This window comes from Aotus nancymaae, unplaced genomic scaffold (genome assembly GCF_030222135.1).
Source record: "Aotus nancymaae isolate 86718 unplaced genomic scaffold, 86718_ANA_hifiasm-v0.15.2.pri h1tg000002l, whole genome shotgun sequence".
Classification (NCBI taxonomy): domain Eukaryota; kingdom Metazoa; phylum Chordata; class Mammalia; order Primates; family Aotidae; genus Aotus; species Aotus nancymaae.
The window spans coordinates 33,864,719-33,880,602 of NW_026988413.1; the positions used below are offsets into that span (position 1 = coordinate 33,864,719).

Here is a 15,884-nt window from a genome sequence, read left to right on the forward strand (position 1 = left end):
ATTTATGACATTTAAATATTTTTAATAGAGTTTTTTTTTTAAAAAATTTTAGTTTCACAGCAAAATTGAGCTTGAGTGGATGGTAAAGAAATTTCCCATATATATCCTGCCCTCACACATGCATGGCATACACTGTTATCAACAGCTGATCCTTTTACTGTCTCCATAGTTTTGCCTTGTCCAGAACGTCACATAGGTGGAGTCATACAGTATGTAGCCTTTTTACATTGGCTGCTTTTGCATAGTAATATGCATTTAAGGTTCCTCCATGTCTTTCCATGGCTTGATAGCTTATTTCATTACTTGCTGAATAATATTCCATTGTTTGGATATACCTGAGTTTATTCATTCATCTACTGAAATTTTGGCAATTATGAAAAAAGCTACTCTAAACATTTGTGTCCAGGTATTTGTGTGGAAATAAATTTCCAACTCCTTTGGGTAAGTACCAAGGAGTGTGATTACTGGATCATATGATAGAAGTATATTAGTTTGCAAGAAACCATCAACCTGTTTTGCAAAGTACCTATACCATTTTGCTTTCTCACTAGCAAAGAATGAGAGTTCCTGTGGTCTACATCCTTGCCAGCATCACGTGTTGTCTGCGTTCTGGATTTTGTCCATTCTAATGGGTTTGTAGTAAATCTCATTATTTTAATTTGCATTTCTCTGATGACATGATGTTAAACATCTTTTATTTTAACACCATTCATTGAATAGACCATCATTTACTACTGATTTGAGTTGCTATATAGGTGTTTTATAGTCCATTTCTGATTGTATTTCGGTGTATTTCTTGGATCTGTTCCACTCGTCTCTCTGTCTCTTGGTATACAGTATGGTTTATCTTGATAATGCAAATAGCTTTTAGGAAATACTGCTTTCTGACAGCTACCCCCAGTGCTAGATTTTAAGTTTAGTTTTCTTTTCCTACCCCTGTCTTGCCTATGTCAAAATTTAGACTCCTTCTTTATGTTAATAAAGTATCAATTTATTTGCTTTTTGTATGTAATAGTAATATTTGATCCATTTTATGTCTTAAATATAACTGTAATATCTTCTATTCATAAAAATGTTGAAGCCTGATATTTGTCCAGGTGTCTCTGGCATATTTTATGAACTATACCAATTTTGTTGGAGCTTCCAAGAAGATGATTTGCTCAAATCTCCTTTCCTTGATTCATATCCATGAATTTCTACACTGTAATTACCAAAAAGTAACTCATTGTTATAATAGCTGAACTTAAATACTAATCATCTAGAAATTTCAAATAGGGTAGTTTAGAAGAGTTTTTAAAGAACCAAAAGAATGCCTTTGATAAAATAAAATTGAATGAAAAAATACACAGGTTCTAGCTTTTGAACAGTATGTACTTTGTTTATCAAGCAAAGGAGTTGGCACAAGTGAGCAGTAAAGTCTCCTTTAGTTCATTGTGATTCTTGCATACATTTTCATTGCCATCATTTCACTTGGTTTGCAAGGTGAAGCTCTTCTTGGCAATTTCCAGAGCTTAGTAAATATGGTGCTCTCAGCTGCTTCACTCTTAGCAACTGCTGTTCCATTTCCATTTGGTCCCTTTTGTGAATCGTGCTTAGAGAGCTAAAGTCATGAACTTAATTTGCCTTGCTAGTATACACACATACAAAAGGTCCCTGCTTCCATTTTCTTCATGTTATTAAAATGGAGATTGTAATATATTGTCGATGTTCCTGCACCTCAGCTTGGTTTTAGCTTTCTCTAAAATGAAGGAGATTAACCTTAGTAAAGAAATGGAATGGTCTTCTTTCTTCACTGCCCAGGGCAAAATGTTTCCCCCGCCACCCTGGGTACAATAGGACACTTTTTTATTTTTAAAATCAGTCTGTTACTCCCAGCAACAGTTTCTTTACAAACTGTCTTATTTGTTAGAGTCCTAAATAGAACCCAGTTTTTGAAAGAGCCTGCCTTCCTTATATTTGAATGGCATTTTAATAAGCCTTTTGAACAGATTTATGCTGACTTCATGTCAGCTTTCTTTTCAAAGCCAAGCCATACCAGTTTGTTTAGTCTTTCTAATCCTTTAATCATTTTATTCTCAGCATGTTTCCAGATGCTTCACATCCCTCTGTAGATTCCAGAACTGGAATGAGTTTGTTAATAAAGTCTGATCAGGATTGAATGAAATGGAGGATAATTCCTTTGCTGTTTCTTATTTTATTGTTTATAATTTTTGTTTTTTTAAATATTAAAAAAAAATTTTTAATTATACTTTTAAATTCTGGGATACATGTGCAGAACGTGCAGGTTTGTTACATAGGTATACACGTGCCATGGTGGTTTGCTGCACCCATCAACCCGTCATCTACATTAGGTATTTCTCCTAATGCTATCCCTCCCCTAGCCCTCCACCTTTCAACTTACGTATTTTGGAATTTGTTGTTTTATCCCCCAAGACTATGGTGTTTTCTCTCCAGTTAAGCATCAAAGAAAAAAAAATAGAAAGCTTCTGCATTACCTAAGATGGCTTGCTTCTAGTGAAGTACATACCCGTGTGTGTGCAGTTGTGCAGGGTTTAGTGCCTAGAAGGGCTCTGTACTTGGCTTAATGCTCTCTGTTCCTGCTGTCTTGAAATTCTTAATAATTTTTTTACTAAGAAGCTCCTCATTTTTATTTTGCACTGGGTCCTACAAATTAAATAGCTCACCCTGCTTGTAGTTGTTGACTAGAGGACATGATTGGTAAGTCACATTTCATGTCTAATTCACCCTCCGTAATAATTACGGAAGCTAGACTCAGGGTAAGGACCCCTGGTTGTAAACTTTCCAAGTTCTCAGCTTTTCCTCCTTTGTGCTTGAAGGCCCATTCACTGCCTACCTGCCGCCTCTCTGTTCTCTTTTGGATTTGTCTTCTTTATCTTCTCCTTATTATTCCTTCATTTATCTAAACTCGGGTGTTGATGAATGTTTGTTCATGGAATCCAAATTTTGTCAGGCAATAGTTGTTCTTTCCAGAGCGATCTTTCTTAGGGTCCATTCTGTCTTTTCAGTCTTTCTTCCTATTACCTCTTGTCCAAGGCATCCCTCCCTCACCTCTAAGCTTTTATCTTCTCTACTTTCTCTGTTTAGAACAGCTGGCAATTTTGTATAATATTAATAGTTAATTTCTTATCCAAATTTCAGATTTTTTCTGTCTCTATAAAGAAACTGGGGTGGCAATCACAAGAATTCTGTATGGGGTAGAAGTTTCCATATCAGGATTATGAAGTACATGAAATGACAGAAGTGTTTCAAAGTCTAACCATTAATGGCTGGGGGCAGTGGCTCATGCCTGTAATCCCAGCACTTTCGGAGACCAAGGCTGGCAGGTCATTTGAGGTTAGGGGTTTGAGACCAGTCTGGCCAACATGGTGAAACTCCATCTGTACTAAAAACACAAAAATTAGCCAGGTGTGGTGGCAGGCATCATAATCCCAGCTACTCAGGAGACTGAGGCAGGAGAACCCGGGAGGTGAAGGTTGCAGTGTGCAGTGATTGTACCGCTGCACTCCAGCCTGGATGACACAGCTTGACTCCATCTCAAATAAAGTCTAACCATTAATACAGGTAGTAGGATATTTTAGCTTTTGTTTTTCTTTACCATAAAGTTAACTCTAGGTGTGAACTCTAATATATATACAGCAGATATGACTTTTAGTCGTCATCATTTTTCATATACTGGCCAATTGATCAGCTTATTTTCTCTTTTTCCTGTAGCTTAACAAGCAACAGTTGCAGTTACTGAAAGAACGGTTCCAGGCCTTCCTCAATGGGGAAACCCAAATTGTAGCTGATGAAGCATTTTGCAACGCAGTTCGGAGTTATTATGAGGTAAGTTTGAAGAGTGTTGTTTTTGGCTTTCTGATGCATTTTAAAAGGTTTTTTATTATTTTTATGACTTTCCCATTTTAAAGAAGCTCACTGGTCTGACAGGAAGACTGTGAGTTTGCAACCTTTTTGAAAGCATTGTCGGTTCTATTTTGCAATTTAAAAGCTCTAATTCCATAGCCTGGTTTTGAGAGATAAACAGAATTGGAAATTAGTCACATCTTTTGAGGAGAAGTAAACTATTTAGAAAAATCTCCTGGCAGTGATTAATACAGCTGAGTATAGCTATCTTTAGGTACACATGTCTAAATTATCATTAAATCTGGATTTCAATAGTACATTGCTATCTTAGGCGATTTTGTTCACTAAGCTTTATAATAATTAAAGCTGGTAACTAATTTCAAGAGGATGAATTGAATTCTCTTTTCTTCCTAGAGATAATACTACCAATACCATCTTGCTGTTTCTTCTGATTCTAGCTTGTGACTCATAGAAATTCTCTATGGATTTTCTATGAGCACCAGTTTTCACACATGGTCATTAATTGCTTTAGTGAGTTGCCCTGGCTGTTAGTTTAGAGAGCTCCTTTTTTGCCTAAGCGTTTCAGAGTCATTTGAGGGAATGAATTCCTTTCATTGTGCAAGTACTTCAACACCTTTCAGCTGAAGAAGCATAATATATAAATATATATTAGACTAATAAGCAAGGGAAAATGTGGAGATACAGTGGGTTTGAACTTACCTCAGGCAGGAATATTTTTATGTAAAAATATTAAGTAATTGTATATACAGTTAAATGATTGGATTTGTAATAGTGATGGTATGCATTAGAAGTTAATTCTTGCAACTCTAGAGAAGTTTACCTTACCCCAAGCCTCAGCCTATTGAATTAAATGAAAGAATGGAAGTTTCACTTACTAAATATATATGTGACATAAATCTAAAGGCAAGAGTGGGTATAACCAACTGGACATTGACTTAGAATATCTTAACAAGTATAGGAGCCCAAAATTTTAACACATATAGGACCTATATTTCACTTTGTAAGAGTCAGAGGAAGATTTCATCATGTAAAATTCAGGATTTGAATCTTACAGTATTAACTGTAAATTTCTACATTTGCCTCATGTACTTAAAGAAAAACCAAAAGTCTCTATTTGGGATGAAGAAAAAGTAGCTCAAGGAAGTAATTTGTATAAAAAGATACAAAGTTTTTTTTATGAAACAACAGGCTCATATTGGTTTTGATAAATGCACTGCTGCAATCAAAGATGATAATGTTAGGGAAACTGAAATTGGGTGAGCAGGGGGATGCGGGAATTTTTTGTACTACCATTGTAACTTTTGTGGAAACCTAAAAGTATTTCAAAATAAGTGAGTTTTTAAAAGTAAGCATAATATGATGTGGCCACAGGTTAGAAAAAGGCACACATTTAAACAATACAGATTGAACAAAAAAAGACACACAAGCTGTGCTAATAAAAGTATTGTATTTCCAGTGAAGGAGAGAGTATCCTCATTGTGTTCTACATGAGGATTATGTTTTCTTCTGGGTATGATATGTAAACATAAAAACTGTAGACAAATTTAGGGTGATCAGGCTTGAAACATACCATGTGTAAGCTGAAGGAGCTGGGGGTGTTTGGCCTGTAGACAGATTGAGTTTGTGGTGTTGTATGCAATCCCAAGAGTAAAACTAGGACTTAATTGGAAAGTGAAGTTGGGAAGAGTTCAACCTAATATATATAGAGTTTGGTTGCACTGCCCCAAAATAGAATGGACTGGTGAGTATTTCATCACAGTTTGATTCTGATGGTCCTTCACAGTCACTTGGGAAACATACTACAGTATGTTTTCAGTTCTCTGAAAAGAAATTTTATTTATTTTATTTTAATTTTTGATATAATTTATTTTTTGAGACAAGGTCTTATTCTGTCACCCTGACTAGAGTGCAGTGATGTGATCATAGCTCACTGTGGCCTAGAAATCCTTGACTCAAGTCATGGGCTCTGATTTTATAGTGAAAAATTTTGCACTAGGTTTCCAGTCAGGTCCATCTATGCAACTAAAGGATTCAAACTTGCTTAGTTCAGATTGGTCAACACAACCAATATCTGACTGGTTGGATACAACTGGGCCCTGATTGGACAGGGTAGGTGAGCTCTGATTAGTGGGTTCAGGTGAGTTCTTAAAGTCCTAAGTTAAACAGAGGTGTGAATTTTCAGGGAACTCAGAATAACATGAATGACTTCTAGTCAGCAAATGGCCACTTGATTCAATTTGAGTGTAAACTGAGTTAGCCACGGGATCTATCTTGAAGAATTGGCTCTTTTGGGATCACATCCATTCACAGCTTTGATAATTTTGATTCACACTGTCATTTGAGAACCATATTGATCTAGATCTTATGACTTCTAGAATCTATGTTCCATGAAAGAGCCATTTCTGTTTACCATTGCATCCCCAGTTTAGCACACAAATATATTCAATGAATACTTGTTGAGTGAGTGAATGGGTATTGCAGCAGTCATTGCTCTATCTAGAAACTGTATATTTTGGTCTTGTTTTATTCTTATTTTCTCCATAATTCTCTTTTTCTAAAAGTTTCACTTTTGTATTATAATAAAATTTCTTTTGAATATGATTGTTCTTAATTTCATGGTTTTGTGTTTCCTTGAAGATGCTAGATATATATGAAGCATGGTTAGGCTTTCATGTTCTTTCTAAGCTAGTTATTCTATGATTCTGTGATCTGTTGTGGCTTCTTACATCATTTGAAATCTGTGTTTTCAGGGATGTTATATATATTGTTTTTTGTATGCAGCTGTTTTCAACTATTAATAATTTTTAAGTGGTGATTTGCTCTCTTATTATATTTACTATCCTTTAGTTGCAATAGCCATTTCTGACTATATATAATATATGTTATACATAACACATAATATATAATGTATATTGTATAAATATATATGAACAATCCTAATAAATATGTGTTACCAATTAAATTGGAAAGATATCTTCATACTCTTAGTATACACGTTTTCCCAAAATCTGTTTGTTATTATTTTTCTCTCTCAGCTTTGTGATTGCTACTTCTTGAATGATTTTTATGAATAGCCTTTTCCATCTTGATTGTAGGTCTATGTATTCTGTAGACAATCGAGAGTCATCTGTCTTCTATTCTTTTTTTTTTTTTTTAATTGCATTTTAGGTTTTGGAGTACATGTGAAAAACATGCAAGGTTGTTGCATAGGTGCATAGGTGGCAGTGTGATTTGCTGCCTTCCTCCCCTTCACCTATATCTGGCATTTCTCCCCATGCTATCCCTCCCCAACTCCCCACCCCCGCCCCCGCTGTCCCCCCATTCCCCCCAACAGACCCCAGTGTATAGTGCTCCCCTCCCTGTGTCCATGTGTTCTCATTGTTCAACACCCTCCTATGAGTGAGAACATGCGGTGTTTGATTTTGTGTTCTTGTGTCAGTTTGCTGAGAATGATGGTTTCCAGGTTCATCCATGTCCCTACAAAGGACGCAAACTCATCGTTTTTGATGGCTGCATAATATTCCATGGTGTATATGTGCCACATTTTTCCTGTCCAGTCTATCATCGATGGGCATTTGGGTTGGTTCCAGGTCTTTGCTATTGTAAACTGTGCTGCAATGAACATTCGTGTGCATGTGTCCTTATAGTAGAACGATTTATAATCCTTTGGATATATGCCCAGTAATAGGATTGCTGGGTCAAATGGAATTTCTATTTCTAGGTCCTTGAGGAATCGCCACACTGTCTTCCACAATGGTTGAACTAGTTTACACTCCCACCAACATTGTAAAAGTGTTCCTATTTTTCCACATCCTCTCCAGCATCTGTTGTCTCCAGATTTTTTAATGATCACCATTCTAACTGGCGTGAGATGGTATCTCAATGTAGATTTGATTTGCATTTCTCTAATGACCAGTGATGATGAGCATTTTTTCATATGCTTGTTGGCCTAATGTATGACTTCTTTTGTAAAGTTATCTGTTCATATCCTTCGCCCATTTTTGAATGGGCTTGTTTTTTTCTTGTAAATCTGTTTTAGCTCATTGTAAGTTCTGGATATCAGCCCTTTGTCAGACGGGTAGGCTGCAAAAATTTTTTCCCATTGTGTTGGTTGCCGATTCACTCTATTGACTGTTTCTTTCGCCATGCAGAAGCTGTGGAGTTTGATTAGGTCCCATTTGTCTATTTTGGCTTTTGTTGCCAATGCTTTTGGTGTTTTGGTCATAAAGTCCTTGCCTACGCCTATGTCCTGAATGGTTTTCCCTAGGTTTCCTTCTAGTGTTTTTATGGTGTTAGGTCTTATGTTTAAGTCTTTAATCCATCTGGAGTCAATTTTAGTGCAAGGTGTCAGGAAGGGGTCGTGTTTCTGCTTTCTGCATATGGCTAGCCAGTTTTCCCAACACCACTTATTAAACAGGGAATCCTTTCCCCATTGCTTGTTTTTGTCAGGTTTGTCAAAGATCGGGTGGTTGTAGATATGTTGTGTTGCCTCCGACGCCTCTGTTCTGTTCCATTGGTCTATATCTCTGTTTTGGTACCAGTACCATGCTGTTTTGATTACTGTAGCCTTGTAGTAGAGTTTGATGTCCGGTAGTGTGATGCCTCCCGCTTTGTTCTTTTTGCTTAGAATAGACTTGGCTATGCAGGCTCTCTTTTGGTTCCATATGAAGTTTAAGGTGGTTTTTTCCAGTTCTGTGAAGAAGGTCATTGGTAGCTTGATGGGGATAACGTTGAATCTGTAAATTACTTTGGGCAGTATGGCCATTTTCACGATATTAATTCTTCCTAACCATGAACATGGAATGTTTCTCCATCTGTTTGTGTCCTCTCTTATTTCGTTGAGCAGTGGTTTGTAGTTCTCCTTGAAGAGGTCCTTTACGTTCCTTGTTAGTTGTATTCCTAGGTATTTTATTCTCCTTGTAGCAATTGTGAATGGCAGTTTGTCCTTAATTTGGTTCTCTTTAAGTCTGTTATTGGTGTATAGGAATGCTTGTGATTTTTGCACATTGATTTTGTATCCTGAGACTTTGCTGAAGTTGCTTATCAGTTTCAGAAGATTTTGGGCTGAGATGATGGGGTCTTCTAGAAATACAATCATGTTGTCTGCAAATAGAGACAATTTGACTTCCTCCTTTCCTAATTGAATACCCTTTATTTCTTTTTCTTGCCTGATTGCTCTGGCTAGAACTTCCAGTACTATATTGAACAGGAGTGGTGAGAGAGGGCATCCTTGTCTATTGCCTGATTTCAAAGGGAATGCTTCCAGTTTTTGCCCATTCAGTATGATATTGGCTGTCGGTTTGTCATAAATAGCTTTTATTATTTTGAGATACGTCCCGTCGATACCTAGTTTATTGATAGTTTTTAGCATAAAGGGCTGCTGAATTTCGTCGAAGGCCTTCTCTGCATTAATTGAGATAATCATGTGGTTTTTGTCTTTGGTTCTGTTTATGTGGTGAATTACATTTATAGATTTGCGTATATTGAACCAGCCTTGCATCCCCGGGATGAATCCTACTTGATCATGGTGGATAAGCTTTTTGATGTGCTGTTGCAATCGGCTTGCCAGTATTTTATTGAAGATTTTTGCATCTGTGTTCATCATGGATATTGGCCTGTAGTTTTCTTTTCTTGTTGAGTCTCTGCCGGGTTTTGGTATTAGGATGATGTTGGTCTCATAAAATGATTTGGGAAGGATTCCCTCTTTTTGGGTTATTTGGAATAGTTTCAGTAGGAATGGTACCAGTTCCTCTTTGTATGTCTGGTAGAATTCGGCTGTGAACCCATCTGGACCTGGGCTTTTTTTGGGTGGTAGGCTCTTAATTGCTGCCTCGACTTCAGACCCTGTTATTGGTCTATTCAGGGTTTTGACTTCTTCCTGGTTTAGGCTTGGGACGAGGCAACTGTCAGGAATTTATCCATTTCTTTCAGGTTTTCTAGTTTATGTGCATAGAGTTGTTTGTAATAATCTCTGATGATGGTTTGAATTTCTGTGGCATCTGTGGTGATATTCCCTTTATCATTTTTTATTGCATCTATTTGGTTATTCTCTCTTTTCTTTTTTATTAGTCTCGCTAGTGGTCTGTCTATTTTGTTGATTCAAAAAACCAGCTCCTGGATTTATTGATTTTTTTGTAGGGTTTTTCGTGTCTCTATCTCCTTCAATTCTGCTTTGATCTTAGTTATTTCTTGTCTTCTGCTAGGTTTTGAGTTTTTTTGATCTTGCTCCTCTAGCTCTTTCAATTTTGACAATAGGGTGTCAATTTTAGATCTGTCCTTTCTTCTCATGCGTGCGCTTATTGCTATATATTTTCCTCTAGAGACTGCTTTAAATGTGTCCCAGAGATTCTGGTATGTGGTGTCTTCGTTCTCGTTGGTTTCGAAGAACATCTTTATTTCTGCCTTCATTTCATTGTTTATGCAGTCAACATTCAGGAGAAAGTTGTTCATTTTCCATGAGGCTGTGCGGTTCTGGGTTGGCTTCTGAATTCTGAGTTCTAACTTGATTGCACTGTGGTCTGAGAGACTGTTTGTTATGGTTTCCGTTCTTTTGCATTTGCTGAGGAGTGATTTACTTCCAATTATGTGGTCAATTTTAGAGTAGGTGTGATGTGGTACTGAGAAGAATGTATATTCTGTGGATTTGAGGTGGAGAGTTCTGTATATGTCTATTAGGTTTGCTTGTTCCAGGTCTGAGTTCAAATCCTGGATATTCTTGTTAATTTTCTGTCTCGTTGATCTGTCTAATATTGACAATGGTGTGTTGAAGTCTCCCACTATTATTGTGTGGGAGTCCAGGTCTCTTTGTAAGTCTTTAAGAACTTGCCTTATGTATCTGGGTGCTCCTGTATTAGGTGCATATATATTTAGGATCGTTAGCTCTTCTTGTTGCATTGATCCTTTTACCATTATGTAATGTCCTTCTTTGTCTCTTTTGATCTTTGTTGCTTCAAAGTCTATTTTATCAGAGATGAGAATTGCAACTCCTGCTTTTTTTTGCTCTCCATTTGCTTGGTAAATCTTCCTCCATCCCTTTATTTTGAGCCTTTGTGTATCCTTGCATGTGAGGTGGGTTTCCTGGATACAGCACACTGATGGGTTTTGGCTTTTTATCCAATTTGCCAGTCTGTCTTTTGATTGGGGCATTTAGTCCGTTTACATTTAGGGTTAATATTGTTAAGTGTGAATTCGATCCTGTCATTTTGATGCTAGCTGGCTGTTTTGCCCATTGGTTGCTGCAGATTCTTCATTGTGTTCATGCTCTTTACCATTTCGTGTGTTTTGGGGGTGGCTGGTACTGGTTGTTCTTTTCTATGTGTAGTGCCTCCTTCAGGAGCTCTTGTAAAGCTGGTCTGGTGGTGATGAAATCTCTGAGTACTTGCTTGTTCTCAAAGGATTTTATTTTTCCTTCACTTATGAAGCTTAGTTTGGCTGGATATGAAATTCTGGGTTGAAAGTTCTTTTCTTTAAGGATGTTGAATATCGGCCCCCACTCTCTTCTGGCCTGTAGGGTTTCTGCTGAGAGATCTGCTGTGAGTCTGATGGGCTTCCCTTTATGGGTAACCCGACCTTTCTCTCTGGCTGCCCTTAGTGTTTTCTCCTTCATTTCGACCCTGGTGAATCTGATGATTATGTGCCTTGGGGTTGCTCTTCTAGAGGAGTATCTTTGTGGTGTTCTCTGTATTTCCTGGACTTGAATATTGGCCTGCCTTGCTCGGTTGAGGAAGTTTTCCTGGATAATATCCTGAAGAGTATTTTCCAGCTTGGATGCATTCTCTTCGTCACATTCAGGTACACCTATCAAACGTAGATTAGGTCTTTTCACATAGTCCCATAATTCTTGTTGACTTTGTTCATTCCTTTTTACCTTGTTTTCTCTAATCTTCCCTTCTCATTTTATTTCATTGAGTTGATCTTCGACCTCTGATATCCTTTCTTCTGCTTGGTCAATTCGGCTGTTGAAACTTGTGCATGCTTCGCGAAGTTCTCGTGTTGTGTTTTTCAGCTCCATCAATTCACTCATATTCCTCTCTAAGTTGTCCATTCTCGTTAGCATTTCGGCAAGTCTTTTTTCAAGGTTCTTGATTTCTTTGCATTGGGTTAGAACATGTTCTTTTAGCTCACGGAAGTTTCTTATTATCCATTTTCTGAAAGCCGATTCTGTCATTTCATCACACTCATTCTCCATCCAGTCTTCTTCCCTTGCTGGTGAGGAGTTGCGCTCCCTTGTAGGAGGAGAGGTGTTCTGGTTTTGGGTGTTTTCATCCTTTTTGCGCTGGTTTCTTCCCATCTTTGTGGATTTATCCACCTATCGACTTTGTAGTTCCTGTCTTTCTGGTTTTGGTAATTTTAAGTCTGCAGCAGCTGAACTCATAAACCCCCTTTTCTTCCCCCAAGGTGTTCTGTCCCAGGGATTTAGGGCTTTATGATTTCCCGCTGTCTTGCTATCGTTTTCCCTGCCCACAAAGTGGCAGCCTAGTCACACTCCGCCTGCAGAGGCTTCGCTGAGCTGCTGTGGGCTCTGCCCAGCTTCCATGTGAACTTCCCTGCAGTCCTATTTATATGGGTGTAGTTAGAACTGCTTCCGCTATGTTGGCCCGCCCCTGTAGTGACGGAATCTCTGTAGTGGCGGATTACTTTGGTTACGGCAAATTGCCCTGGGAACTGCAGGGTGTTTCCCGGTGGGGGACGCCCCTCCCCCACTGAGCTGGACCGTCCCGGGTTCAGCCGTGCTTTCCGTGGCGCCCTCTTTGCCCGGGAATCTCTTAGCTTGACTCCCTGCCTCAGCTCCCCTTGCTGGCCCAGAGGGGACCCAGTCTTGTTCACTCTGCACAAGGAGCCACTGTCCCGTGCCCCAGGTGTTGGCTGAGCGGCCGCTCCGTTCCAACCAGCGGCACTGGCAACCCGTGGAGCTCCTCCGTCTGTGAATCTCCTGGTCCGTGGGCAGTAAAAATCTGCTGCCCTGTGAGCCACTGCGTCAGCCGAAGCAGCGGCTCTGAGATTCATGGTGCGCCCTTGCCCAGGAATCTCCTGGCTTGACTTCCTGCTTCAGCTCCCCTTGCTGGCTCAGAGGGGACTCAGTCTTTCTCACTCTGCTCAACGAACCGCTGCCCCCCGCCCCAGGGCATAGGCCAAGCGGCCACACCGGTCAGACCAGCGGCGCTGGCGACCTGTGGGGCTCCTCCTCCTGTGAATCTCCTGGTCTGTGGGCAGTAAAAATAAGTCTGGAAATGCGGCGTCCACTCACTCTCTGCGCCTTCTCTCGGAGCTGCAATCCCGACTTCCTCCTAATCGGCCATCTTGGATCGATCCCCCTGTCTTCTATTCTTTTTACCTTTGTTTTTTGGTGAAAAGATATACATATATTTAGAATTAGCCAGCTGGACTCAATTTAGATGATCCCAATTTTGTTGGCAACATCCAAACCATCATAATCAGGAGCCAGTCGAACATATGCCTTCTTCTCTCCATCAGGCTGAATTAGGATATTGACCTTGGCCACATCAATGTCATAGAGCTTCTTCACAGCCTGTTTGATCTGGTGCTTGTTGGCTTTAACATCCACAATTAATGCAAGTGTGTTGTTGTCTTCTATCTTTCTGTCTTCTTCATGGCAGACTCAGTGGTCAGTGGAAACTTGATGATAGCATAGTGGTCAAGTTTGTTTCTTCTGAGGGTGCTCTTCAGAGGATATTTGGGCTGCCTCCAGAGTCACAGTGTCTTGGGCCGCCTGAAGGTGGATGACATGTGGATCTTCTTTTTTATTGTGGCTGTGGACACCGTTCAATACTGCCTTATTGGCCTTTAAAGCCTTCGCTTTGGCTTTGGCTTTAGGAGGGGCAGGAGCTTCCTTCTTCGCTTTTGGCGCCATCTTGTTTTCAGGGTCCTGTCTTCTATTCTTATAGTGGTTTTACCTTCAGATATTTGGTTTACTTTAATGGGATCTTGGTATAAAACCCAAGATATATTTCTTTTTCTCCACATTATTTGACAAAAATCATTTCTTCTTGGTACATTTTTTTAAAGGACATAATTTCTTTCAACTAGATTATTGCAGGATTAGTTTTTTTTTTTTGTATCTCTATATGTATTTTCTTGGGTGGGTGTTGTCTGTGTGTGTCTATGTCAGTTATAATTAATATTCACTATGAATACTGTTCAACATGTTACATAAAAGCCTATAATGAGGAATGACAGTGATTTTTATGTAATAAAATTTATATCACATTTTTAATAGATGCCTCAAGTATTATAAGTAACAAGAATAATAAATATGTTTGTGAAATTTTATCAATATTTCTTCTCATGCAGTTGGCATAATTAGAAAAAAAAGGACCCAAATATCTAAACCACCTAACTGGGGAGACATGATGGTAGAGGGAAGGACCAGAATAGGTAAAGAAGAAAGAAATGGCAGGCAGCATACCTAACTACTAAGTGTTTGTTTAATTCTGCTGCTGTACTTTCATCATTTTTGTTAATTGAAGGGTTTTTTTTCCCCCTCTTCACTTTATTTTTTCTTTAAGCATGTCATTGTCTAAAGGAAGTCCTAAAATGGACAAATATTCTACAAGTGTTTTCTCTTCGTTTTTGGCCTTTTTTTGTTTTTTGGTTTTGGTGTATTCCTTTTTCAATTTAGGAAACTTCAGCTGACTCTGCAGATGGGTAAACATAGGTTTATTGCAGTTTGTTGCTTTCCAAGCTGTTCTTCCCATCAGATAGTTGCTTCCGTTTCACAGAACTCAGGGATTTTATCCAAATATAACAAATGACAATGTGATTTATAGTGGTCATGTGGAAAAGTAAATGGTCTTTCTCTTGAAGATATCCAAAATACAGTGTACAGTTCCTTACTAGCTACTTTCAGCATCATACAAACTTTCAAGTTCTGCTATCATATAAAATATGGATGCTAGATCTTTCTTTTTTTTTTTTTTCAACTTTTTGTGACTTGGCTTTGTTCACAACTTTTAGAAAGGTTTTATAGTTTTCTCATTGTTTTCATTTGTTTATGTTCTATCTTGTCTCCAAAGAATAAATGAGAGTTAGAGAGGTATTTAATCTTTTAAAAGTTATCAAAGAAGTATTACAGTAAACCTTGTTGCTACCACCACCACCACCTCTTGTTGTTCAGATTTCCTGCTTTATAATGGGACAAATGAGCATTCTTTCAATAAATCTTAAAAAATTATTTTCAATATTTTTATTATGAAATTTGGAGAAAAGTACTTTTTTTAATTCCAAAAATTTAGTTCTAATTCTGGCCTATTTTTGCAAAACGTCTTGAATTTTATTGAAATTCAGGAATTTTCTACTTTGATATTAAGAACACTTTTTAATAGAAGTAATATATGTTTATGTTGGAAAATTTAAGAAATATTTAAGCAATGTTTTTGTTATCCTAAAACTGCTCTAAAATAGTATATTATATAAAGAGAGAAAGAAAAATATACCACCCATATAATTCGATAGCTGTAGACAACTTTTAACAGTTTGGTGTTTCTGTTTTGTATGCATAAAACTGGAGTCTGTTTTATATGTCATGAGCATTCTTTAATATCAGATATTCTCTATAAACACAGTTTTAAGTAAATGCATAATAGACCATTGTGTGCTTGTATCTAAATATTATTTAATATCCTTCTTATTGTTAGACACTTATGTTTTCATTTGTTACTATTAAAAAGTAAATGCTGAAATAATTGTTTCATATTCTTAAATTTGTTATCTTTGGTACATTTCTGTAAGTAGAATTACTGGGTGATAGGTGCTGAGCATTGTTTAAATTCTTTATACAGATTACCAAATTACCCTCAAGCAAAGTAGTAATAGTTTTTTCTACCTTAACCATATATGACTGCTGTTTTTACTTGCACACTTAGTATTATCATAAAATAAATGCCAACTGTTAGGTTTCCTTGTTTTTATTTTACTATTAGTGAAGTTTAATGTTTCTATATTGGTCATTCATATTTCTTTGTGAATTATCTGTTCATGTC

The 15,884-nt window shown here is 37.8% G+C and overlaps 1 protein-coding gene across 8 annotated transcripts in view; it reads left to right on the forward strand.

Annotated features, from left to right (window-relative positions):
* Nucleotides 1-15,884, forward strand: part of CADPS2 (calcium dependent secretion activator 2) — a 579,466-nt gene that overhangs the window by 137,052 nt on the left and 426,530 nt on the right. For all 8 annotated transcript variants that reach the window (XM_064373922.1, XM_064373927.1, XM_064373929.1 and 5 more), the window contains exon 2: nt 3,733-3,846. In XM_064373922.1, the coding sequence (XP_064229992.1) occupies nt 3,733-3,846 (114 nt within the window). The remainder of the gene's footprint in view (nt 1-3,732; nt 3,847-15,884) is intronic.